The 24,556-nt window shown below is 38.8% G+C and overlaps 1 protein-coding gene across 1 annotated transcript in view; it reads right to left on the bottom strand.

Moving 5' to 3' along the window:
- COL6A6 (collagen type VI alpha 6 chain) overlaps positions 1 to 24,556 on the bottom strand; it is a 167,621-nt gene that overhangs the window by 85,247 nt on the left and 57,818 nt on the right. The window contains exons 7-16 of the mRNA XM_024244881.3: positions 21,999 to 22,574; positions 18,887 to 19,456; positions 11,497 to 11,840; positions 11,333 to 11,411; positions 6,737 to 6,891; positions 4,216 to 4,308; positions 2,045 to 2,098; positions 533 to 604; positions 423 to 449; positions 44 to 88 (exon numbers count right to left, since the gene is read on the bottom strand). Of these exons, the coding sequence (XP_024100649.3) occupies positions 44 to 88; positions 423 to 449; positions 533 to 604; positions 2,045 to 2,098; positions 4,216 to 4,308; positions 6,737 to 6,891; positions 11,333 to 11,411; positions 11,497 to 11,840; positions 18,887 to 19,456; positions 21,999 to 22,574 (2,015 nt within the window). The remainder of the gene's footprint in view (positions 1 to 43; positions 89 to 422; positions 450 to 532; positions 605 to 2,044; positions 2,099 to 4,215; positions 4,309 to 6,736; positions 6,892 to 11,332; positions 11,412 to 11,496; positions 11,841 to 18,886; positions 19,457 to 21,998; positions 22,575 to 24,556) is intronic.

The following is a 24,556-nucleotide window of genomic DNA, read 5'->3' as shown; positions in this document are numbered from 1 at the left end:
GTAAATAGCTCAGAAGGGTCTCTATGGTACAAGAAGGCTCTACCTGTTCTCCATTTAATCCATCAATTCCAGTTTCCCCAACTTCTCCCTGAAAAGATAGATATGATTAGAACAGAGTACATCACATGCATGTGGAAAGAAGTCAGATGCCAAACAAAAACTCTATTTTTGTGTTTCACATACAGCCTCTTTGCGAGGCTGGGCCTGGGTAATATTAAAGGTTACTCAGTAATAGAAACTATCAACAAATAATATATATTGCCTATAATGAAAAAGAAGAAGAAACAAAATGAAATGGCTGGTAATAAAAAAGGAAAGTCAATGACAACTTTATTTGTATAATTTACTGATAAATAATCTCAAAAATAAAAATATTTATAGATAACATATGGGTAGGTAAATGGATGTGCCTGGTACCATACCTCCTGTCCATTTAGTCCCCTGTTTCCCTGAAAGTAAAAGGACAGTAATAGTTAGTGTAGGAAAATGGAATTAATATTGAGAAAACTCCACACTCTTATGCAATCCTTACCTTAGGACCTTTGGTGCCATAGCATCCCTTAGTACCTTGCTCTCCCACTGGTCCAGGGGCTCCTCTTTCTCCCTGAGAAAGGGCACATATCAAAATGAGCTTTTTCTATTGTAGTCTGGGATCTGTCTTGAAAACTTGACAAGTTTTTTGTTACCAAAAAAAGTGTGAATGCTCATGGTTCACAATCCAGAGTTCTTGCTTATAAAAACTAAGAGTGGAAATAAATCAGAGATACTCTGATGATAGATAGCTCTTTGCTTTGGATCCCACTTGCATACTGCCTCTGTGAGGCTTCTCTCTCACCAAGTGGTCACCAAGTTACGTCCTTCCAACCTTCTCAACATATCTAGTCATACTGTCCTAAGCACAAATTAGGACCTGTCTTGCACCTATGACTGCAAGACTTACCTATAACCATTACCTTATCATCATCTGTAATGTTGCTTGAGCATGCTTTCTAAACACTCCCATAATTTTGACCCCTGTGCTTCCCACCATTCAGTGACTGCCCATCAACTAGAAGACACAATCCAAATCTTCAGCAGGGGATTCAAGACTCCCAATAACCTGAGTCTTCCTTGCCACATATATCTTCCTCCTGCAGTGACCTGGGTTCCATCCATGTTGACCATGTGCCATCTTACGAACATGATCTTCTCTGACTCAGATACATGCCCTTGAACATACTGTTCCCCCAACTTTGCCTGTAGAAATTCCTATTCATCCTTCAAATGTCTGCCCAAGTACTACTCCTTGTTTGCAGCATTCCCCTCTCAAGCCCCAACTTTAGCTAAGGCTGTTAGGTAACTGAGTTGTTCTGCCACACTCCTTTGCATGTCTCTATACTTCTAGTCTAGCCCTTGTGTATAACAACCAGAATCACTGTTGTCTCATTTGCATTTCTACTAGTCTGAAAGTTTCCTGGAGGTAGAAACCATATTTTTCCTTTTATTTTTCTTATTGCTGAAGCCTACAAATATATGTTAAGTATCTGATAATCTGCCAGACACACATATACGTAACATATATTTGTTGAATGAACCAATGAATATGTTAAAGTGTGAGGTCTTTGATAAATAATGTAGTAAATGGTAAGATGTTTAATATATAATTGGTAAACAAATGTTTGGATGGATTGATGGGAGGATGGAAGGACGAGTGAATGCAAGAAAGAGTGAGGTCCTTGATATACAATGTGGTGAGTTGGTTTACCTTTACAGAATGCTCCAGAATGGGGGAAACAGCAGTGATTCAACTCCCCTAGTGAAGAAGGTTACTTCTGCATTGAATTCATTGTGCAATGTTGGTGAGTAGTCAAAGAAGAGACAATAGGTCAATAAACCACTAATGACCACCAGAAGCAAAGCACAATGAGGACAAAAGAAGATCTGAGATTCTGTACACGAATCCTTAGAATCTCACCTTTCTTGCTTCCCTCTGAATTGACTCAAGGAAGTTCATATTGTAGAAGTTTTTAGGGATAAATGGAGATAAAAAAGAGCCTTGACTTACAACGATTCCCTCCTCTCCCAGGTAGCCTTCACTGCCTTTAAAACCTGGAGGTCCCTGGAAATAAGAAAAGGAAGAAAACATTTGCATCTATGGACCAGAAATCAGAGGTAACCAAACCAAATTCAGTTTTACAGTTTTACTTCATGTGGAATAGTAAGTGCTTGAAAAAAATGGTCCTTCCTTCCCAATGTAGGTTGCATTTACACACATAAAAAGAAATGGAATTTTGGCCGGGCGTGGTGGCTCACGCCTGTAATTCCAGCACTTTGGGAGGCCCAGGCAGGCAGATCACGAGGCCAGGAGATCGAGACCATCCTGGCTCACACGGTGAAACCCCGTCTCTACTAAAATATAAAAAAATTAGCCGAGCATGGTGGCAGGTGCCTGTGGTCCCAGCTACTCGGGAGGCTGAGGCAGGAGAATGGCGTGAACCCAGGAGGCGGAGCTTGCAGTGAGCCGAGATCGCACCACTGCACTCCAGCCTGGGCGACAGAGCGAGACTCCATCTCAAAAAAAAAAGGGACAAAAAAACCAAACACCGCATGTTCTCACTCATAGGTGGGAATTGAACAATAAGAACACTTGGACACAGGAAGGGGAACATCACACACCGGGGCCTGTTGTGGGGTGGGGGTAGGGGGGAGGGATAGCATTAGGAGATATACCTAATGTAAATGACCAGTTAATGGGTGCAGCACACCAACATGGCACATGTATACATATGTAACAAACCTGTACATTGTGAACATGTACCCTAGAACTTAAAGTATAGTAAAAAATATATATATTTATATATATATTTTATATATATTTATATATATATTTATATATATTTATATATATATTTATATATATTTTATATATATATTTATATATATTTTATATATATATTTATATATTTATATATATTTTATATATAAATATATATTATATATATATTTTTATGTATATATTATATATATTTATATGTATATATTTTATATATATATTTATATATATATTTAAATATATATATATTTTATATATATTTAAATATATATATTTTATATATATTTCTATATATATATTTAAATATATATATATATATATATAAAAAAGAAAAAAAAAGAAATGGAATTTTGAGACAAGTGTCCAGTTAACTCAAGGGGGTGTCAATCATAACATTGTAAATCTGGGTTTATATATAGTTCCACAGCTTCTTTCTAAACAAACATTCAAGTCAACACAGCTATATTTGCCACTGATAAACTAGAATTATTCTCCCTTTATTAAAAAATCTTTTAGGATTTATGCTACACATAGAAAAATAGACCACACACCTTTCTTTCCATTCTTTCTGAGCCTTGTTTTTTAAAAAAATCTACCACTCTCTTTACATGAAGCTGAAACATTCAGGAAATAATTAGTCCAAAAACTTTCAGAGACATATTCAGAGACATAGCCCTGGTGACTTGGGAGTTATAGTGCTATCTATAAATTATTCAAAAATAAAACACACGTAAACAAACTATTGAAATCATTATAACATATCCACAGTGTTTATATGTATTTAAACATTTCTTAAAGCTCAAAATAATATTTTTACATAAGGGTACATATACTTTTTCTGGTTAGGAAATATATGAATCAATGTTGTTGGTTTCTGTTTTTAAATAATGAGCCTGTTTTTGTTTATATATCTGTGATAACATTTTGACCTGGCTTAAGATGAATGAGACATCTTAACATCTTTTGCCATAAGAGAGTGATCTGATCTAGCCTGGTTTTCAGCAGAGTACAAAAAGTATCTTCTGCTTGATTTTAATAACTCTGCCATCATTAAAAATGAATGCTGAAATGGGTTATTCACATGGAAGAGGCTTTCATTATTCAACATGAGGAATTACAGCTGATTTTTCTGCATCATTGTCATCAGTACTAGAATACTGGATAATCAAGGATCTTGACAGTTGTTTCTCCTGAGTCTTCCACAAAAACTTTTAAAAAAGACTCCAATTTAGAATGCCAAGGAAAATCCATGACTAATTTAACATATAAAAAGAGGAGTATAATAAGCTCTTATATAAGAGGCTCTATTTAGAAGTTAAAAATCACCCCTTATTTCTACTTAAACCCATGTCTGAAGGACATACTACAACTCAAAGTAACCCATAAATCTGAACTAAAATCACCCTTTTCCCTGGTGGTCCAGGATCTCCCATTGTGCCATCTCTTCCAATGCACTTGCAGAACAAACAGCAGCATGTCCTTTCAGCAACATTGACCTTGGGAGAGGGTAAGAAATACATTACATTTGGTGGTATTGCTTCCCAAATCTCATATACAAGTTCAACCATGCGATCCAGACTTCTACCACAGTTTCAGAAGCCTGGTCACCATTCAAATGACTGTGTTTTAGAAAGAATGCATGAAACATTTTTTTTTTTTTTGCTTCCATCTTTCCTTCTATCATCTGCACTCTCCACCATTTGAGGTATTCTAAATCAACTCAAAAATGTTTCTGTGTTTTCAAATTGGTATCAGTTTAGCTGTGGCAAACTGAGTGCATGCCAACTGACGTGGTTGTCTGTCCCTGCCCCATCTCACCCTAGCACTGACCATGATATTGTCGACGATTTCCCTATATATTTCTGCCCCAAATATTTTGTTCAATAAAATGAATGCATGCTATTTTCCTCATTTTGTGAAATTTTGGTATGCTAGAGAATTTAGACAGCGCCCAATGTAACATTTCTTGGAACTAAGTCCAACGGTTAACTCTTCCAAAACAATTCTGATAGGATTTCAAAAACACAAATTACACATGCAACATTTTGGAAGCACTTGCTGTAGGGGATTGGGGCACAGGAGAATATTCCTCTTTATCCTCTGGTAAAAAAAAATCCATATCATATATTTTAAAACATTAATAAATGTCATCCTGGACTTACCTAGTCGTCCTCTGAATAGAGGACATATTGCTTTCTGTTTTTACAATTAACTCACCAGATTTACTTTTAGAAAAATTCTATTTTCAAAAAAATGTCATACTTCACTTTAGTGGGGTAGAACCAATCTTTGTATTGTGAAGTTTCCCAAAAAAATTCTAGTGCATTGAAAAATGAAAATCTTTTGTTATAGTCATTTAGCAATTTTCTCCCTTTGATTGTTTCCTACTATATAACATTCCTTTTCTGACATTATTAAATTCTTTTTCCTGACAATTTCAGAAAAAGCAATCAAACTGGAAATGTGTGAAAGCAAACAATAACAAAATGGATACTATTATTTTACATTAGATAACATCAATTTTCTTTGGATCACCAAAATTCTACAGCATCAAATCTATTACTATTAACATTAAAACTGATCTATGATTAAGTTTTTCTTGTAGAGTGTTCCATTTATATGATATACAAAAACTGATAGGTTTGTTTGAAGAACAGTTTCCTTCCTCTATGAATTACCAAAGAGATTTTAAAGAGTAGTTGACAGGAAAAAAAGACACATTTTGTAAAAACACTGTCTTCCCATGTAGAAAGGAATTCCAATAAAACTTTCATATTCTTTATGTAATTATTTTTGCATAATTACAACACTGAACAAGCTGCTTAAATACCTATGTGTATATGAATTTTATAGGTGGAAAACAGCAGGAGCTAGCACTTCCTTGGAAAGTGTTCTCATATACCGATTAAAGATTTTATAAGTTATAAGCAAATTACAAAATTACTACCAATTCATTAAAGTAGAGCCACACAGAGCTTGCTGATGCTTTACCACTCGAGTTTGAATTCTCGTATGTTTTTGAAAGAAATACGATTGAGATGCATCTTATACAGGCATTAGATTTAAAAATAGAACATAAGATGAGGTCAGGAGTTCGAGACCAGCCTGGCCAACATGGTGAAACCCCGTTTCTACTAAATATACAAAAATTAGCCGGGCATGGTGGCAGGTGCCGGTAATCCCAGCTACTCGGGAGGCTGAGGCAGGGAGAATTGCTTGAACCTGGGAGGCAGAGATTGCAGTAAGCTGAGATCACAACACTGCACTTCAGCCTGGGCGATAGAGCAAGACTGTCTCAAATAAACAAACAAACAGAATATAAGGTAGAAATCTCAAGGAGTCACAACCCCTAATCTTTCAATTGCTCATAAAGTACAACATGTGAGGTTTACTGTCACTAGGCATTTCCTCCAGCTTTAGAGCAGATTGCTCTTTCTCTAGCTGAACTCCAAATATAATTTGCTTTCATTTACAGGCCTTGTCCCAGGAAAAATACACATCTTAAACACTAGAATTACACTCAGTATGGAAAGTTGTTATGCCTAGAATCTGCAAGGGGTGTGAAAACTGGCTGGTGGAGGTAACGGCCGATTGACGCTCGCATCTCAGATTTTTTTTTGTCACTTGTGTTCTTTGGCTATAATTTGGACATGATTGTGGGTGCTATTTAAATTTTCTTCTTTTTCCCTCTTTCCTCCTTCTCCTATTTTTGCCAAGTGTATAAATTAAACATGCTTTGACATCTCTTTACTGTACTACATTTCTTCCAAACAAACCCTCTTACTTAGGCTGTTCACTAATTCATAAAAACCTTTCTTCACTCCCAAATAAACACAGTAAGTTCAAATTCTTAAGCATAAGTATTAAACCTATATACAAAATAATTGAAAATTTAAGCTCACCAGCCTTTGCAGAATAACTTACCAGCTGCTTTGACAGCCGGCTTCCAAGATCTCTCATGCCAATAGAGAGCTGTGTCCTGTACTCAAATCCTTTCCCAAATTCAATATAGGGAAGATCAGCCAAGTCACTTGAATCAGCAGGTCCATCCAGAGCAACAGTTATGAGGGCATTCAGGCCTATCCAACACAGTTTACAATGTTCCAGGTGAGGTGGGTTTGGTTACTTTAGTTTTTTGAAAGCATATTTAAATTGTTATTCTCAGTGAACAGCTGCAAGAACAGTCAGTTTACTGTCCACTTCCCCCAAACACATGATGTAAACCTGACAAGTGACAAGACTATAATAAGAGCACAAAAGGAATTATGTTTTTTCAAAACTAATTAAATTGGAGACAGGGAAAATTGTAACACAATTTCCAGTTCCCTGATTTGAAGGAGACAGTTCTAAAAGATCTACATAGCATGCTAAAGTACAGAGAAATTCACACACCAAGGAAGTCCAGCCTGGGCAACATGACAAGATTCCACCTCTACAAAAAATTTACAAAATTTTACAAAATTAGCTGGGCATGGTGGCATATGCCTGTGGTCCCAGCTACATGGGAGGCTGAGGTGGGAGGATCGCTTAAGCCTGGGAGGTTGAGCCTGCAGTGAGCTGTGATTATGCCCCTGCATCCCAGCCTGGGCAACAGAGCAAAACCCTGTCTCAAAAACAGAAAATACATGTTCTACATTTTTGCCACTCAGTGGGGGATCCTTGAAGCAGCAGCACTGGCATCACCTGGGGGCTTATCAGAAATACAGAATCTCAGGCCCCATCCCACACTTACTGAATCAGAATTTGTATTTTAACAAAATCCCCAGGTGATTTGTATGCACATTAAACTTTGAAAAGCACAGCTCTGTATGATCTGATAAGACATCAATAACTCAGTTGCAACTATAAGTAGTAAAAGAGTAACAGGCCTATTGTCAAGCAATTAGGAACAGATGACACACAATCATCCAGGAGCTGTGGCTAGGAGGCTTTGGGGTTTTATGAATACAATTATTTCAAAGAAAACTGTTGGTTAAGGACCAACATAGGGTTGCCAATGACTTATTTTGCTAGGTAAGAACATTAAATAATGATGGTAATAAATCTGACAGTCATTATGGTGGAGGAAGTAATTCAGTAACAACAGTGCTATAATTTGTTGATAGAAACTGTGTGCGTGGGAAATGGTTAAGTGCTTTATAGGCATTATCTTATTTGTAAGGTTCGAAAATAACTCTATTGGTATGTATAATTATAGTCCTATTTTACAGACAAGCAAACAGACTTGGAGAGGTTAAATGACTGCCTGTAAGTAGTATTTTTAGGTTTTTCACCCAGATAGCCTAATTCCATAGCCTACATTCAAAGGATATTTTGACAATAAAAATGTGCTAAAGATATAATCTTGGAATAAAGGGCAGTCTTAAAATCAAATACGTTTAGCTTCATGTAAACCTGACTCCACTGGCAATATTTTTCTCATTTTATTATTGATGGGTAATCATTTGATGAGAATTGGGTACCAATGAACCAGAATAGATAAATGTTCAAGGACTTGGCTGAGAGTCAAGAACACCTTCTTAAATAAATTTATATGATATGATTTTATATGAAATGAGTAGACGAAGAGAGAAATCAAGAGAATGAAGTTTCAGGGACATATTGGAGAGGTTCAAGTTCCAAGAGAGGCAAAAAGAATGGTTAGCTGCAGTGGAAGAAAGAAAGAGGCCAGGCGCGGTGGCTCACGCCTCTAATCCCAGCACTTTGGGAGGCCGAGGCAGGCGGATCACAAGGGCAAGAGATTGAGACCATCCTGGCTAACACAGTGAAACCCCATCTCTACTAAAAATACAAAAATTAGCCGGGTGTGGTGGCAGGCACCTGTAGTCCCAGCTACTCGGGAGGCTGACGCACGAGACGCACGAGAATCACTTGAACCTGGGAGGCAGAGCTTGCAGTGAGCCAAGATGGCGCCACTGCATTCCAGCCTGGGCAACACGGCAAGACTCCGTCTCAAAAAAATAAATAAATAAATAAAATAAAAAAAGAACGAACGAACCACCAAAGAAAAATAGGGTGACAAATTTGTCCTCATTTCCTGGGACTTTCCTGGTTCCAGTGTTGAAAGTTCCCATCTTGTTCCAAACAAACCAGGATAGTCAGTCATTCTTCTAGAATGAGAATGAGGAGGGGGAGAAAAGAGGTTGTGGAGTGGGCTGGGATATGAAATGCTTGTACACCAATTGGTGTTTAGTTATCAAGAGAAGGCATGCTAATGGATCTACTTATAAGAGAAATGAAACTTTCTGTCATCTGATTTTTCTTATAATATCCAGGAAATGTAAAATTTTAAGAGTGATAACAACCATGGGATTGTTGACTTGCAAGAAATATGCATATAACTATTATTTATAACTGCTTTTCTTGGTATCAGGGGACTCCTATCTTCTTTCAGACTCATCCAATAAATGAGTCATATGATCCTAAATACAATGTTTTCAATTTTCTAACAGTGAATTAAGAAAGAAAAGATTTTCAAACTTGGGAGAATAAAGAATCACTGAGTAGATTCTAGGGTATTCAATTCTAAAAAATTAATTAATTTAAGCCCCATTGCATGTGCATAAGTTTTACAGCCATGTCCACCATCAAGGATTGTTTTTTCCTTGTCTCCTCTTGTTCAGTGATGATTGCATACTTTACACATATTGATGCCTGGCCTGAAATTAAGGAAGCTTTCCTAGGTGAATAGATCATAGGGCCCAGCACCAAGTGAAGTCCTGTGTTTGTAAGTGTGGGAAGCCAGCGAGAGAGATACTTCTCGTCCATACAGAATGCCACTTTCTTTTCTTTATTAAAGAAAAAAACAAAACCAAAAAATTCAGGAGATCCTTCGAGATCTTGCTTGGTGTAAGTCTGACAGGTGAAGAAACTGGTAACCAAATTATTCACACTCAACCATGTCAAAGATGGTCACTTTCAAAGAACTAGACACTTTTCAAAGAACGTTATTGCCATGATTTCTCTCTTCCATTTGAAGAATCTAAATATCTGAGGATATTATTCAAAATATAGCTTCTGAAGTTGACACCCATTTGCTAGTTTTTCAGTAGGCATTGGAAGAAAGATGTTTGGTCTTAGAATTCTGGGTATTCCAAAGCACTTCCTGGAAGAAACTCTACTGTCGTTTGCAAGAGAAATACCTTTTCCCCACAAAGGAAAAGCTGAAATAAAAGAAAACAAAACAACAGCAACCACCAAAACAACCCTACCCATCCCAACTAAGCACTCTAGTATCTTTTTTCAGTCTTAATTAAAACCTTCATTACAGCTCATGAACAAAGGCCAAGACCAGAGAGAATAAAAACAAGGTAGATTTAGTAAATAAGGGATAAAATAAAAACCTTACTCCCTAGTAGTAAACTCAGAGAATTTTGCAATTTGTTTAAGATTGGAGAGAGAGAACAAAATAGAAAAGACAAAGCCCTGTCAACCTCTATTAGCTAACCTAAGAGGTAATGTCTTAGGTCAGGTTCCCTAGAAACAGAGTTTGAGATAAGGATTTGGAGGTGCACAAATTGTTGAGGACGCACTTTCAGAAGAAAGGGAGTGAGGAAAACAGGATAGGGCAGGGAAAGCTGCTGAGCAAGACAGAGTTGCAGCTGGAGTCTAGCTTTATTTAGCCTGATCCCAGGAAGCTCTGGAGCATAAATTGCACCACACCACTGGTGTCATTTAGAGGCAAAGGTCCAACTCTGTAATCTAATCTGCTGCCCAAGGATAGGGTGGAGAGCAACCTTCCAGGTGAGGCAGCTCTACTGGTCAAGGGCAATTCTTCAGAGAAGGAGTAAGCTGTGAGTTGTTAGCAGCTAGAGAATAGGTGAATCTGCCAGTAAAGGAGATCTGGGTAGGGCAGAAATAGCACCCACTTACAGAAGAGGACTTCTATGCTGAGTCAAACAAGAACTTATTTGTTTGACTAAACAAGAACATCCACATGTTCTTGTTTGACTCAGAATAGAAGCTTTTGGTTCAAAAGCCAAAAGCCAAAAGCCTGGTGCCAAAGCTTAAAAATCTCAAACACCATGGTTGGCCAATCTGTGGTCTGAAGGAAGGAACTGATTAGAAATCCTCAAAACATGAGTAAATTTATCCAACAATGCTTGCAACTCTGGGAACTTTAAGAGTGTTAGAAGAAAACTGACTCTCATTCCCTGGTCAAGGAGAAATATACTATTCTCTTCTGGTGACACTAAAGAAGTAGCAATATTAGACAATGTGGGGCGAGAGAGAAAGGAACATTCTCCAGGAAAGGTCAGGAAGAAGAAATACAGTAATATGAGACAAAGGATAGGACTTTGTATTCAGTGCTCTTTCATACACATGAGGCATGAAGAAAAAAGTGGATGTCAAAATATTCTGAGAGCTCATTTGTTCTGCCTAGTACATACAGAATACAGAGATTGTCAAAATCAGTGTTATTCAAAATTCAAGAGCCTGGAAATTTAAGAGCCAGAATTTAGTTCTGAGATTATAAAGTTAATAAGCACTCCCTTCCCACTCCTCCTCCATACTCAGTACCTTCTTTTCTAAGTTCATCAGATTTTTGTTCAAGTTTCTCAACATCATCATCCAATCCATCTGAAAATAAAAGGACCACCTAAGAAAGTATTCAAAAAAAGAAAAATGAGTTAAAAAGGGTTCATTGCAATCATAGACCAACAAATAAGATAAATCCATGTTACCTTTCCTCGAGCAGCCGATTTATTCTGAAATGTATCCCATAGAGAATCCAAGAGGTTTGCATTGAGAAGAGATGGTCCTTTAACTGTTATATCCTTCAAGCTATTCAGAATGTTTTCACTGTAGATCTCAAACTTGGGAGAATATTTTTCCATGGCATTGGTCACTTGAAAAGCTACACTGACCTGAGTCTCTGTGCCCACCTCACAGCTTACTCCATTGAGGGAGCTGACGGCACGTAAGATGTCTTGAAGGTAGGTTTCCATCCAAGGCTGACCTTCAAGCAAAGTCTGCCCTTTCTCCTGAGTTGAGACATCAAATCCCACCACAACATCCACGAAACAGTCTAGGATTCAAAGGAAAAGCATGTCTTAATAAATCAACAAACGCCTTTATTTAACTCAGACACCATGTCTGAATCAAGAGACTTGGCATTCTATTTCAGTTATAAAGTTGGAACACAAAGAAAGGCATAAATGAATAAAGGAAGAGGCTAAGAATCAACTCTTTTCTAACCTGTAAAAGTGTAAGGGTTCATTATTATTTTTTCAGGTCATATAAAATCTGATGATTCTATAATGAAATTCTGAAAGATTTTATTTTAGCTATTGAAAAATTCATGCAGAATCATTTAAATATCCCTAAAGTACACTGTGGAAATGTAATTAGTCTAAAATAAGACATTCATATAATGCTACTTATCAATTGAGGGCATTCAACAATTATTAAATTATAATAATCGTAAGGGAAATTTAAGAACATTTGAATAAAGTCATTTAGAAAAAATAAATCACAAAGGACTCATCTAAGAAATGGTTTTGATGATTTATCTTTCTAAAAAGGGCCTTTTTGATTCCTCTTGTTGTCTTCTAACATCCACTCAGAAAAGAAAAAAACAAAACTAAAAAATTCAGATCCTTTGAGATCTTGCTTGGTGTAAGTCTGACAAATGAAGAAACTGGTAACCAAATTATTCACATTCGACTATGTCAAAGATGGTGCTGCTTTCAGGAGCTCAGCCATTCCAGAAGCCACGGACACTGCCATTTTGAGGTTAAATACTTAGAGGTGTGTTGCATTAAAGTGCTTTGCTCTTACTCTTATTAATTCTAGGGAAACTTAAGAGTTGGAGAAACGACAAAGGGCTTGATATTTTAAGCTGAGTGTCCTAAAGGCAGTTAATTAGAGAACAATAAAGTCATGTGACTCATACACTCTTCTTTCAAGAATTTTTAACTTGGCTAAAAACTCTAATTTTTTTCAGCAAACTGAACACATACAGCTTGCTTGATAGAATGAGTGGTTGTTTTTAATTTGGTTTGCTTAGATCAGCAATGTTTAAGATATTCCTTGTAAAGACAAATGCCTAACTACTTCCCAGACACACTGGTCAGTTGGACATCTGCAAATGTTTAAAACCAAAATCATCAATTTCAACTTTTAAAACAAGGGTTGGCAACTTGATTTTTAATGAGAATTGACTGAGGGAAAACAAAAATCTTATTTGATAGTCAATTTTCATCATGAGATTCAAGGTAAATCAAAGTGTTATCAAAAATCTGAAAGATTGAGCATCTTTTTTACTGTATTTTATTGGAAATCTCTTCTTAATCAGAAAATAAGATAAACTATTTAGAAAAAAGCAGAATATATCCTTTCCAAAATTCCTCTTGCATCTACGTCTTCTCATATCTGTCTTGAGCTTGAAAGTATCATTTTTGATGACAACTGTTTAAACCTGAGCAGAAAACCAGGTATAGTAACCAGGATATGATAATGTCTTTAAGGAAAACAGAATCGTGTGAAAAAAAACCAACCAGCAGAAATACCAAAATGACATCAAGTGACCTTGGGAACTGTTGCCTATAAACATTGTGTATTTTAAATTTTTGTCTAGATTGCTGAAAGTACAAACTTATTTAGGTAAACAAGTTCTTTGTGTTTAATTTAAATTGACAAATGATTCCATAATAATGTGATAGAAGGAATGGAATTTGGTGGACAAGTCCAGAATTAGTAACCATGTGTCTAAGTACAGTGAGAGACACCAAACCATACTGAGCAAGAGGCTCTCATGCAACAGCCTAAAAACTCCACTGAGACATCTGCCCTTAAATCAGGAGCCCTGTCTTGAAGTCTTCCATGACACAGGTTGTGCTTTAAAGTGAATCTGCCATTGGTGACTCGAAAGGACTGGAGGCAGGGAGTTTTGGAAGTGAGCTAGGGAGAAGGCCGAAATTGGATTTCCAAAGAAATAATGAAGCATTAAAGTAGGATAACAGCAGTGGGAATAAGAAAAGAGCAATAAAAGCAAAATATTTAAGAAGGTAATTGGCAGGACTGGCTACAGAGGGTGATAAGAGAAGTAAGAGTAGCCCGCTGAGCCCTTGACTAGTCCTCCAAATAGCAATGTGGAATCCTGGGGGGCAAGTCTGTGAGCGGGAAGACAGAAGTTCAGTTTTAGTCACATTCTGGTCACCACTCTGTTACTGCCAAACTACTTGTGGCAACTCTTATCCTCTCTGGGCATTAATTTTCTTGTCTATAAAAATAAGGGGGTTATATATTTCAAAGTAAAAATACAAAAGCACAGAAAAGAGTGAATTGGATCAGACAGTTACAGTCTCTTGTTTGCTGCCAAGCCCGAAAGCTGATTCTAATTATTAATTTATAAAGACAGTACTTAATTGGAGCTGATGATGGCAGATTCTTGGTATTAAGAAATACTGTCAAGGGGCTAGGGTACATTTGTAAGATTAGAAGACAGATTCTTGAGAAAATACTTTAAAGGGGAAAGTGGCAGTTATTAGCTGGGATAGGAGAGAAATCTCTTTGGGACTTTGAAAGATGGGATATTTTAGATTAAAAAAGAAAGGATGATCTATAAAGTATAGCTAGGGACTGTTAGAGACTCAGTTTATATATCTCCCAGATTTGCTTCCTCCCTTTCCCAAGGCGTAGACATTTGTCCACGGAAGAGCCCTAGCTGCCACCATCCTTAGTCTGCTGACCGTGGAAGTGACAGCCTGGCTTTGACACAGCCTCCACCATGCTCACTGCAGAACGACCACCTTGGCTCTGGTGCCCGTGTGCAACCCACGTGAACTTAGGGAGGCCCTGGTCCCTTCACCATTTCCTGCCCTAGGTGTAGTGCACTGTGGGAGCTGTTTCTGGTTTCCCCAGCAGTTTCCATAAGGGGCTGGATAACGCAACCCAGTAGTGTAGGGAAGTTAACTCTCTGACTTATGAGAGGCAGTAGATGGGAAGCAATTGGCAAGTAAATCCTCTCCTTTATTCCCCCTGCTGGGCTGGTCTACACGGTGGTTTTATAGGGCTTCTCTAGTGATGTTCTGCATGACCAACGCACCAGTTATGCTTTCTTAAGCTGTGGCTAACTTGGTAACATACTACCTTGTATTTACTTTTCCCTCCTTTCCCGCATCACTTCCCTTCCATTCACTCTTGCTTCCCTGGGACTGCACTCCCAATAAAGTATTGGCATGTAAACTCTGCTTCAGGCTCTGTTTTCTGGAGAACCCAGACCCAGTTAAGGCAGGAATATAAAAAGAGCTCCTTATTAAGAAAAGTTGGACATGAACATCTATTTTTTTCCTCATATTTTTCACATCTCTTGAATCAAATCCTGAGGTTGTCTCTCACCCTAATGAGACTAATCTTTTGCTCAGTCTCCCTTTTGATTCATCTATCCATAATGATAGATACATCAGATGAGAGTTGCTCCTGATTCTCTGCTACCTAATCATGGCTCCATGCTAAAAAAAAAAAATAGGCAGAACCTCCACATCCTAAAAATTGCTCAAAGTCTCCTCTAGTGGACAGAATAGCCAGTCTCAAAGAAAAATCAAGGAAATAAGCATGGATAAAGGTGAGAAAAACAGTTGCTTAAGAAAATACCATGTATATTTATTAAATTTGAATACAGCTCTGAAATGTGGCTAAAATATTTAAGTCCCTAAACTAAGGAATTCTTGGTAAATTGTCCTTCTGTGAACTAACCCCATTACTCCACAAATTTTCATTCAAGACATCGCTTCATGGTACTCTCAGCAACATGCTATGATATTAGCTAACTCTCAATGAACACTTACCATATACTTCCAATTCACTGTCTCACTTCTCCTCATAAGACACAGAATAAGTAGAAGCTCTTTTTCATTTTGAAGATGAGGAAGCTGTGACAGAGAAGCTTGCCCAAGATCTCACAGTTAACACTGTGTCTCTCACTTGGGATTCAGATCCAGACTTCTCTGGAGTCCACATGCTGAACCACCTTTTTCTACCACTTCCTGGTTAGCCAGTGATGACAAGTCATGCAGGTTGCTAGTTCTACTACTAGATTATGCTATTGGAAGTGACAGCAGGAAGTGGTTTCCTTAGGGAATATCAGCTTGTGGAAACAATTTCAAAGATACAAACCTATGATGTCTTAATAAGCTCCAGCTATTAATTGGTGAAGCACAACACTTAGATATTAGTTCTTTATAATGTCAATATCAGATAACCTAGACAATAACTATATCAAGAAAACAGCTTAATTTAACAAAAAAGTCAGGGATGGGGGTGGTGAGAGGAACAGATGGGGGTCAGTCAACCCTAGGTTTCAAAATGTGCTTAGTCTTACTTCCTGTATGATCTAGACAAGGCTACCAATATTCCCTTGAACCCCAGTTTCCACATTTATAAATGAAAACAAAAACACAAACCATGTAAGACGTTGGGAGAATTGAGTGAGATAGTACATTTAAAGTGCTTAGAGCACCAGGCTTGACCCTTCGTAGATGCTCAAAAAATAATGATTCTTAGTCACCTCCCTCATACCTCCATGCGGCTGACCTCCCTTTCACGTATGTTGAATCACAGTATACAATTAGAGGAACCTTTAGAGATTATTTAGATTTACAAACCAGAAAACTAAGACTCAGAAATGGTAGTGACATCTCCAAAGTTATGCATATTTTAATAAGAAGCACAGCAAGTGTTCAGGCCTTAAGTCCAGTTTGTTTTGAACCGTACCCAGCTACTGTCTGATTTCCTTGTTGTGGGATTTATAGTTTAAAAAGAACTGGCATCCCCTAATATATTTGTACATGCCTTTGAAGCTTTATCAGTGTTCATTCCAGCCTCATCAGTCCTCAGCTCACAGCCTGCCTCACATTCTTCCTTGCTGGAGTAATAACCTCAAGTTTATCTTAATATAGAGTATTTTTCTTATTTTTTTGCCTTCATGACTATTTAAAAAATAACTCATTAACTACTTGGAGTTCATACTTCTGTTTTTTACTTTCCACATGGTTTTCTTTCATCACACTCAGATAGAAACTGGATGGTTCAGAGAGAATTTTCTGCCTAATAATTGGGCTTGAGTATTTCACATGAAACAAGAAATTAATGTGGAAGGTTTGGCTGAGGTAATCAGATACATTCCAAAGTATGTGAAGCAGGACTTAGAGAGTCAGTAGTCCCAAATCAACTACAGAACTCTTAACCTTTAACCTGCACATCAGGTCTTATTAAAGATTTGAGACTGCAGTTTGGAAAAGTGTTTGGACAGAGCTGTTGATGTGTTGTGGGCTCTCCCATCAGGCACACACACATATATGCAAAGAGAGTGGGCGACTTCCTTTTCAAGCTGAGAGAGGGGCTTTCAGAGATAATCTGGAGATAACCTAATCCTGGAAATTCTAAAGCATGAGACACAGGATGGCATATTGCCCTCCCTACAAAGAAGAGGCAATCACGCAGGAGGGCTGTGATTCCCAGTTTTTATTAGGGCAATCGATATGTTATTGTTGACCATGGAGCTGATATGGCTGAGTAGAAAAGCAAGATGTTGTGGGCTCCTCTGATCTTCCATCTAAGAAGCCCCTGGAGGAGGCAGAGAAACCTCAGCAGAACAAAGCTGGAGGCATCACCAGATGCCCAGAGGCTGAGAAAGGCATAAGGGACACTCTGGAATAGAGACATACTTACCCTCCTAAAAAAAAAACAAAAAACACTGTGATGGAGAGATCTTTAGACAAAGGTGGCTTGGTTGGGGAGGTGATGATGTGGGGCAGGAGGTGGAATGTTTGAAAGACCTATGAATGGACCCAGCTTTAGACATGGGCTATTGTCAGAGAAAACCAATTCCTGATAAGGGCCATCAGATTAAAAACTTTCCTGCACCCTTTTAGTTGTTCCCCCTTTCCTAGTACCTTCTCCTTCTGGAGAGGCCAGAAACTATGGTTAGTAAGATGGAGCAGCACCTGGAAGATGGGGAGTGCAGTCAAAGTCTGGGGACATTGGGTAAAATGTCAACCACTTCTCTCACAGCAAGGCAGCTTGTACCAAGTTGGAAATGTGGGGTAACCTTGAATAAAATGTAAAGTTTTAACATTACACTGGGATGGACATATTAATCACCAAAAGAAGGTTATTTTATTTCCTGAAAGTGACGAGGGGCAAAGGAAGAGCTAGCTCCCATTCATAAATTTAATGCTCACTGGTAGATAAAAATGAAGGCACTTTATAATTATATCCCAGGTTTTATGCTTATTAAAGTTTAAATATGCATTTTCTCATTTAATCCTCACAATGTTCTTTTGAACTAGGTACTGCTATTATTCACATTTCAAAGGTGAGAAAATTAAACTTAGAGAAGTTAGGCAACTTGTCCCAGAAAAAAATGGCCATAGAGCAGGGATCTGCTGTCAGGCTGTCTGTCTTCAGAGCTGCCTCTTAATGACCTTGCAACTTTTTTTTTTTTTTGACTGGAAATCTGGGATTAATGTTTACCACGGGTAGTTATACAGAATCATAACCAATGCATAGGGTGCCTTTATAACAGAAAAAGTGACTTCTCCTTTAGGACACTTTACTTCCATCTGTTGAAAAAAGTGTCAAAATGCACTAATTGTAAAGAAGATATTTACTAACTTCTGCAGTAAAATTTCATAATAAAGATATAAACCTCTAGGGAGGTTTCTTACCTACCTGTACCACAGCTCTTGGCAGCCCTATAGGCCCTATTGCCAAGCAACCAAAAATCAGTCAAATATTTCCTTTCTTTGAGGTATTGCTCTTCAACCTCTGAAACCAGCCAGATTGCAAACAATGGCCTTTTCCTCACACCTGAAGGCAGGCATTCCTACTCACAAAGGAGGCATGCTCCCCCAGGAGATGGGGAGAAAAAAGGGCACAGGATATCAAACACCCTGTTTCTCAATCCACAGGTTAAGACAAATATTTAATAACTGTGAAAAGCTCAATTTGAAATCCAGAGGCACAAATCTAAATTCTCCCACTAGCCCCAGGGGATGACAATGGAGCTTGAAGAAAATGCCAGAGAAGATGGTGTAGGGAATCGGTATGAAGAACTTGCTAAATACTTACTGCTTTCACCCCCTGTGGTACAGATGTTGCGAACGATCCTTTTATTGACCTTCTTCAGTTCATCGAAGTTGTGCACTGTCAGTTTTTTCTCTGCAGTCCCGGTGATCTGAATGAGCTGCTGGTCATCCACATCCCCAATGCCCACGGAGTAGATGTCGATACCTCTGTGTCTCAGGGCTTCCGCGGCCTGGGCCACCTCGTCTTGGGACTGGCCATCTGTAAGGACCAGCAGCACCTGTGGGGTACCTGTATTTATCCTGCTGCCCATGTCTGGCCTGAAGTAATGTTCCACCTTCCTGAGTGCAGCACCGATGTGTGTGTTTCCAAAGATCTGCTTGATGTTTTCAATCTGAAACGATATCTCTTTTTCACCTATGAAAGCTCCCAGTGGAAACTCTGGGTGATAGGTATCGCTAAACTGGGCCGCTCCTATACGCACTCTGTTGAGGCTGACATCAAAGTCTTGAACAACAGATGCCAGAAATTCCTTCATTTTCTTGAAGTCATTTTGCTGAATGCTAGTTGAACCATCCATAAGGAAAACAAGATCTACTTTGTCAATTTCACAATCTACAAAGAAGAGAAGGAACAACAGAAAACCCAGATTGTTATTCCTTCCTTAATCTACCAAGAGTAAATTCAATGTTTGCAGCTATAGGCCGGGCACGGTGGCTCACTCCTGTAATCCCAGCACTTTGGGAGGCCAAGGCAGGCAGATCACAAGGTCAGGAGAGCGAGACCATCCTGGCTAACACGGTGAAACCCAGGCTCAACTAAAAAAAATTAGTTGGGTGTGGTAGTGGGTGCCTGTGGTCCCAGCTACTCGGGAGCCTGAGTCAGGAGAATGGCGTGAACCCGGGAGGCGGAGCTTGCGGTGAGCCGAGATCGTGCCTCTGCACTCCAGCCTGGGCGACAGAGCAAGACCCCATCTCAAAAAAAAAAAAAAATGTTTGCAGCTATATAGAAATATTTCTGAAAGTGGTTTCTTATCTTAGGCTAGCATGTAGTCACATTAATTGTAGAGGAAATAAAGGCGAATGATCAGTTCTTAAAGTCAGTACAAGGCATGAATCACTCACACATCTTTTTATGCTTCTCTTGGCTTGTTGATTTGGTATTAGGCCATTTTATTTTCTGAGATGCTAGAGAATCGGGGCCAGCGCTACGGAAAACTTGTTCTCATCTACAACCTAGCCTCAGCTCTTCCAGAAAGCTGGGTGACAATAGTAGCACATCAAGAGAAAACAAAACACACATACATTTAGGGATTCAAACAAAGAGGCAGATGGTTCATATTATTGACTTAGCCTTCCTTGTCATTTGAGCCAATAAATATTTTTCTAGTTCATTAGGGCATATTGAGAAGAGGTTTTAAAAGGATGCCTTTTGGTCTGTATCTAGTCCGTTTTCCTTTTTATCAGCCCCTTTCTGCTGTATGTAGGCAAAAATATCTATTTGAGAAAAATATTTGTGAACAAGCAATGCAATATAAAGATGCTTCCCCCATATTAACACAGCAAATATAAAACAAGAAGAACATGAGAGACCACTGCCAATGAATGAGTTATGCTTGGCACATGTGTGTTCCTTAGCTTTCTGGTAAGCATGACTGTTTCCATGAATTCCCCCAGTGATCTCACCACTCTCCGAGCTTATTTCTCATCATAGCCTCAGAAATATTAAAGGTGTCTGAGATTCCTGAAGTCCAGGTAAGCAAGGAAGTGATAAGAAGAAATATGGTAAATCGATCCTTTAGGAATTGGCTAACTTATTAAATTACTTTGTTTCAGATTTCAATAAAGGAAATCTAGTACTGTTCTTCTGTCCCAAGGAGAATTTTCAATATGAAAATGCAATGTCAACTTCTACAGTGAACTGGAGAAGGATAGATCCAATTTTAGACAATGGCTACAAGGAAGGAAGAGATTTGTCCCAGTTTTCAGTAAGACCCAGAAAGATTTTATTAGTTTTGTGACAGAAAAAGATAATAGCTACATTCTAAGGAGGCAAGGCTTAGGAAAACCAGAGAAGTTAGATGAGTTTTAAAAAGAACTACTATATCTAGATGTTGGAATCATGAATTAATACCAATTCATCTAGTAAAAACATTTAGTATCTTTAGTAAAATACATCTTGGGAAAAATACTCAGGAAACTAAGTAGAGAACAATCTTTCTCTGAACCAAAAGTATAAAATGATAGTAAAATGATGAAGGAAGGAATACATACATACATGCAGCAATGCAATCTCCAGCTGCCAGAATAGAAGCCCCACTCTGCTCTGTCCTGGAAACCTCTGAGGCTGGAACAGAGTTTTTAATACTGGGCTTCACATTTTAAATGACCTTGTGCCACAATTGAAATAAGCAAAGAAACTGGTGACTTCTAGCCTGAAGGAAAGACGACTTCAGGCAATTCTAGCTGGTTCTTAGGAGGAGAATTTGATTTCTTGCATAAAGAGGAAAAAGAACTAATGGGTGGAAAAATTTGTAAGCATATTTGTGTTCTAATGAAGGCTGTTCAAAACTGGTGAATTCAGCTAAGTGTAGTGGCCCACACTTGTAGTGGCCTCCCAGCACTTTGGGAGGCCAAGAGGGGCAGATGGCTTGAATCCAGGAGTTTGAGACCAGCCTGGGCAACATAGTGAAACCCTGTCTTTACAAAAAAAAAAAAATTAGCCATGCCTCATGGCACACATCTGTAGTCCCAGCTCCTTGGGGAGGCAGAGGCAGGATGATAACCTGAGTCCTGGAAGTTGAGGCTGCAGTGAGCTGTGATCATGCTACTGCACTCCAGCCTGGGTGACAGAGCAAGACCCTGTCTTAAAAAAAAAAAAAGCCAAAACAAAACAAAACAACTTTTGAATTCCCCATCATTAGAAGAGTTTAGGAAGAAGTGATTAGGAATGCTGCAGAAAGTATCTCTCTTTGGGGAGGAGTCTGAATGAAATATCCCTGAGGTCTTTCCAACCCTGAGACTTTATAATATAGAAAGTCCTATGAAACAATTAGAGCTCCTTCTCTCCTCTCTTGCTCCTGAGAGCTATTGCTTTGCTTTCTCTCTCATTTGTCCCTCTGCTAATAATTAGGAAAAACTTAGTTGGCAAAACTTACCTACTTTTGAAGAGTTGCAGACACTGGCTGTCACATCTGAAAATATTCCCTTCAGACCTCCAAAAGTCTCCACGAAGAAGTACTTGTCACTTGATCCTGCCATGGCTAACAGCTCCACGGGATTGGCACCAGCAATCCCCACAGCCAGGACAAGAATGCCTTTGTCCCGCAAGGCCTTTGCCGTGGCATTGAGTTTATCAGCATCATGGGATTCCCCATCGGTGATCACAATGAGGACTTGGGGGACCCCCTTGTTCAGGCGGCTGCCCCGGGCTTCAGTGAACATGTGGTCTGAGAAGCCCAGTGCCTCAGCAGTATAAGTATTGCCACCCATGGCTTGGTCATTCTGGAGCACTGAAATTACCTCCAGTTTTGTGCCAAAGTCATCCAGATAAAACAGCACCTCTGGGTCATCAGCATACTTCAGAGCCCCAAACCGGACCTGATTCTTGCCCACATCAGCTTTTTTCACTAAGCCAATCATAAAATCCTTCATGATATTATACTCATCATAGTCAATGCTGCCAGAGCTATCAATGACAAACACAACATCTAAAACTTCAATCCGTTTGCATTCTGAAAGAGGAAGAGAGAGGTAAACCATATGAGATTAGCTTTGCACAGCATGGGAAACGCCTCAACCTTTTTATAAATTGCCAGTGTTTTCTCTCCATGGGGATCATGCTGTGCATTAGAATGTCAGTTCCCTGGATAAGAGAGACAATACACATACATTGGTGCTGGAAGTATACAGTTAATACTCACTTAGGTGAGCTTGTAAGATAAGGCGGGAGTCAGTGGGGGCCCACTGCAGGGATTGGGATGGGGTGAAGTGACAATCACAGGATTGCCAGGAATAAAATATTTTAAAACCTTTGGACTAAAAAAATCAATTCTGTGTAAATTTCCCTGTATAAGTGGTTTCTCCAACATGTGCTTCCATTTATACTATTTTTTTTCTTTTATTTTAGCCACGATCTTGAGATTTGTATTCTTAATATAAACCTTGGGGAAATGACCAAATGAAAATGAATTTGGCAACACTGTATATTTTTCATGATTCTCTGATGGCTAACTTTTCAAAGTTACTTTTTCCTCACTTTTTGACTTTTTTGAAACATCTATTTTCATTTTTGGGTTTCATCATAGAAATAAGCCCACTTCGCACTTGGTCCAACTAAGCTGTTCTAGCATGATGCTCCTATTAACTTTTTAAATCTGAGGTCAGCACCATGGAACAGAAAAGCAGGAAAGACCCAATTAATTCTTAATCCATGTGTAGCATGTTCCCTCGAAAGGTGCAGTGTTCCAAAACTAACTCATCCATTCTGGAGAAGGGGAATTGTAAGATGATTTGTTATTTAGTCCTTATGTAGCACATTCTCTCTACAGGCCATAGAAAGGTATGATCCAAACATTAACTCATCCATTCTTGAGGAATGGAATTGTGAGAAAGCACCCACCCCCCAGAGGCTTGCCACATTTTCTTCTTTCACCAGCCACTTGCTGGCTATGTAAGGGCTGTTGAAAACCTTACAGCCATTGTACTTATCCCCACTAATTGCAGGCCATGTGTACAGGGCCATCAACCAAATTCCCAAGAAAGGCTGGCTCTACTTGGGAATTTACGTAGAAGAACTATGTCCCCATGGTCTTTGACTGCCTGGGAAGCCTGCTTGGATTACCCAGGAGACTGGGGATAGATTACTCAGTGTCAGAACGCTTCAGAAAGTTCATATTTGTTCTGGGCGAAATTACCAGGAAATAGAAACCAGGTGTACTCTTTTTCTACAAAATACAGATCATGAGCACCAAACCTTCCAGTGGGAGTTGAACAGAACTGTTATTTGAATAAGCAAACAATGTTCCTCTCTTCCCTTTAAACTCCATGAAGATCTATGTCCTTCATTTTCAGAATGCCTCTGTCATCAAGCCCTATGGGTCATGTATAAATCAGCCGCTTATATTTGCTGAGCTTTTATTTGATCATTTCCATTACTCTACATTTCCATTACTTTTGATCATTTCCATTACTCTGTGGTTTCATGGGAAGACAGTGGGGTCAAGGTTCCTTACTTCCTTTGAAGCAACCATTGCTCAAGTTCTCTTACTATATTCCTCCTTTATAAAATTTAATAACTATCAAAGTGTTTTCACAAACATTATCTCATTTGATACAAGTATTGGTCTTTAGAAATTGCAAAAATAAGCACCACATATAGTAGATGTGTAGGTCAAAGAGGAGCCACCTTGCCCAGGAGGATAAATGCCAGGCCTGCCTCAGCAATCCACATGTAGCCCAGTGACACAGGGTACACAAGGCTGAGCCCCTCGCCTCAAGGTAGGACCAGCTCTGTAATTCATGGTCTGGAGCTCCCCATGGGATCAGGCCAAACTAGACTCCAGCTAAGGTGATTTCCTTGTTCAGTTCCTACCCATGCCCTGACCTGTTTCCTACACCCCTTCTGAATATACCTCCTCAATAAATCACTTCCAAAGAGCCCCTGACTTAGCTTCTGCTTCTAGGGAACCTGATCTAAGAACTGGTATGATACCAT

The sequence above is a fragment of the Pongo abelii genome, chromosome 2 (assembly GCF_028885655.2).
Source record: "Pongo abelii isolate AG06213 chromosome 2, NHGRI_mPonAbe1-v2.0_pri, whole genome shotgun sequence".
In the NCBI taxonomy this organism is placed as follows: Eukaryota; Metazoa; Chordata; class Mammalia; order Primates; family Hominidae; genus Pongo; species Pongo abelii.
This window is presented reverse-complemented; position numbering and strand designations above follow the sequence as displayed.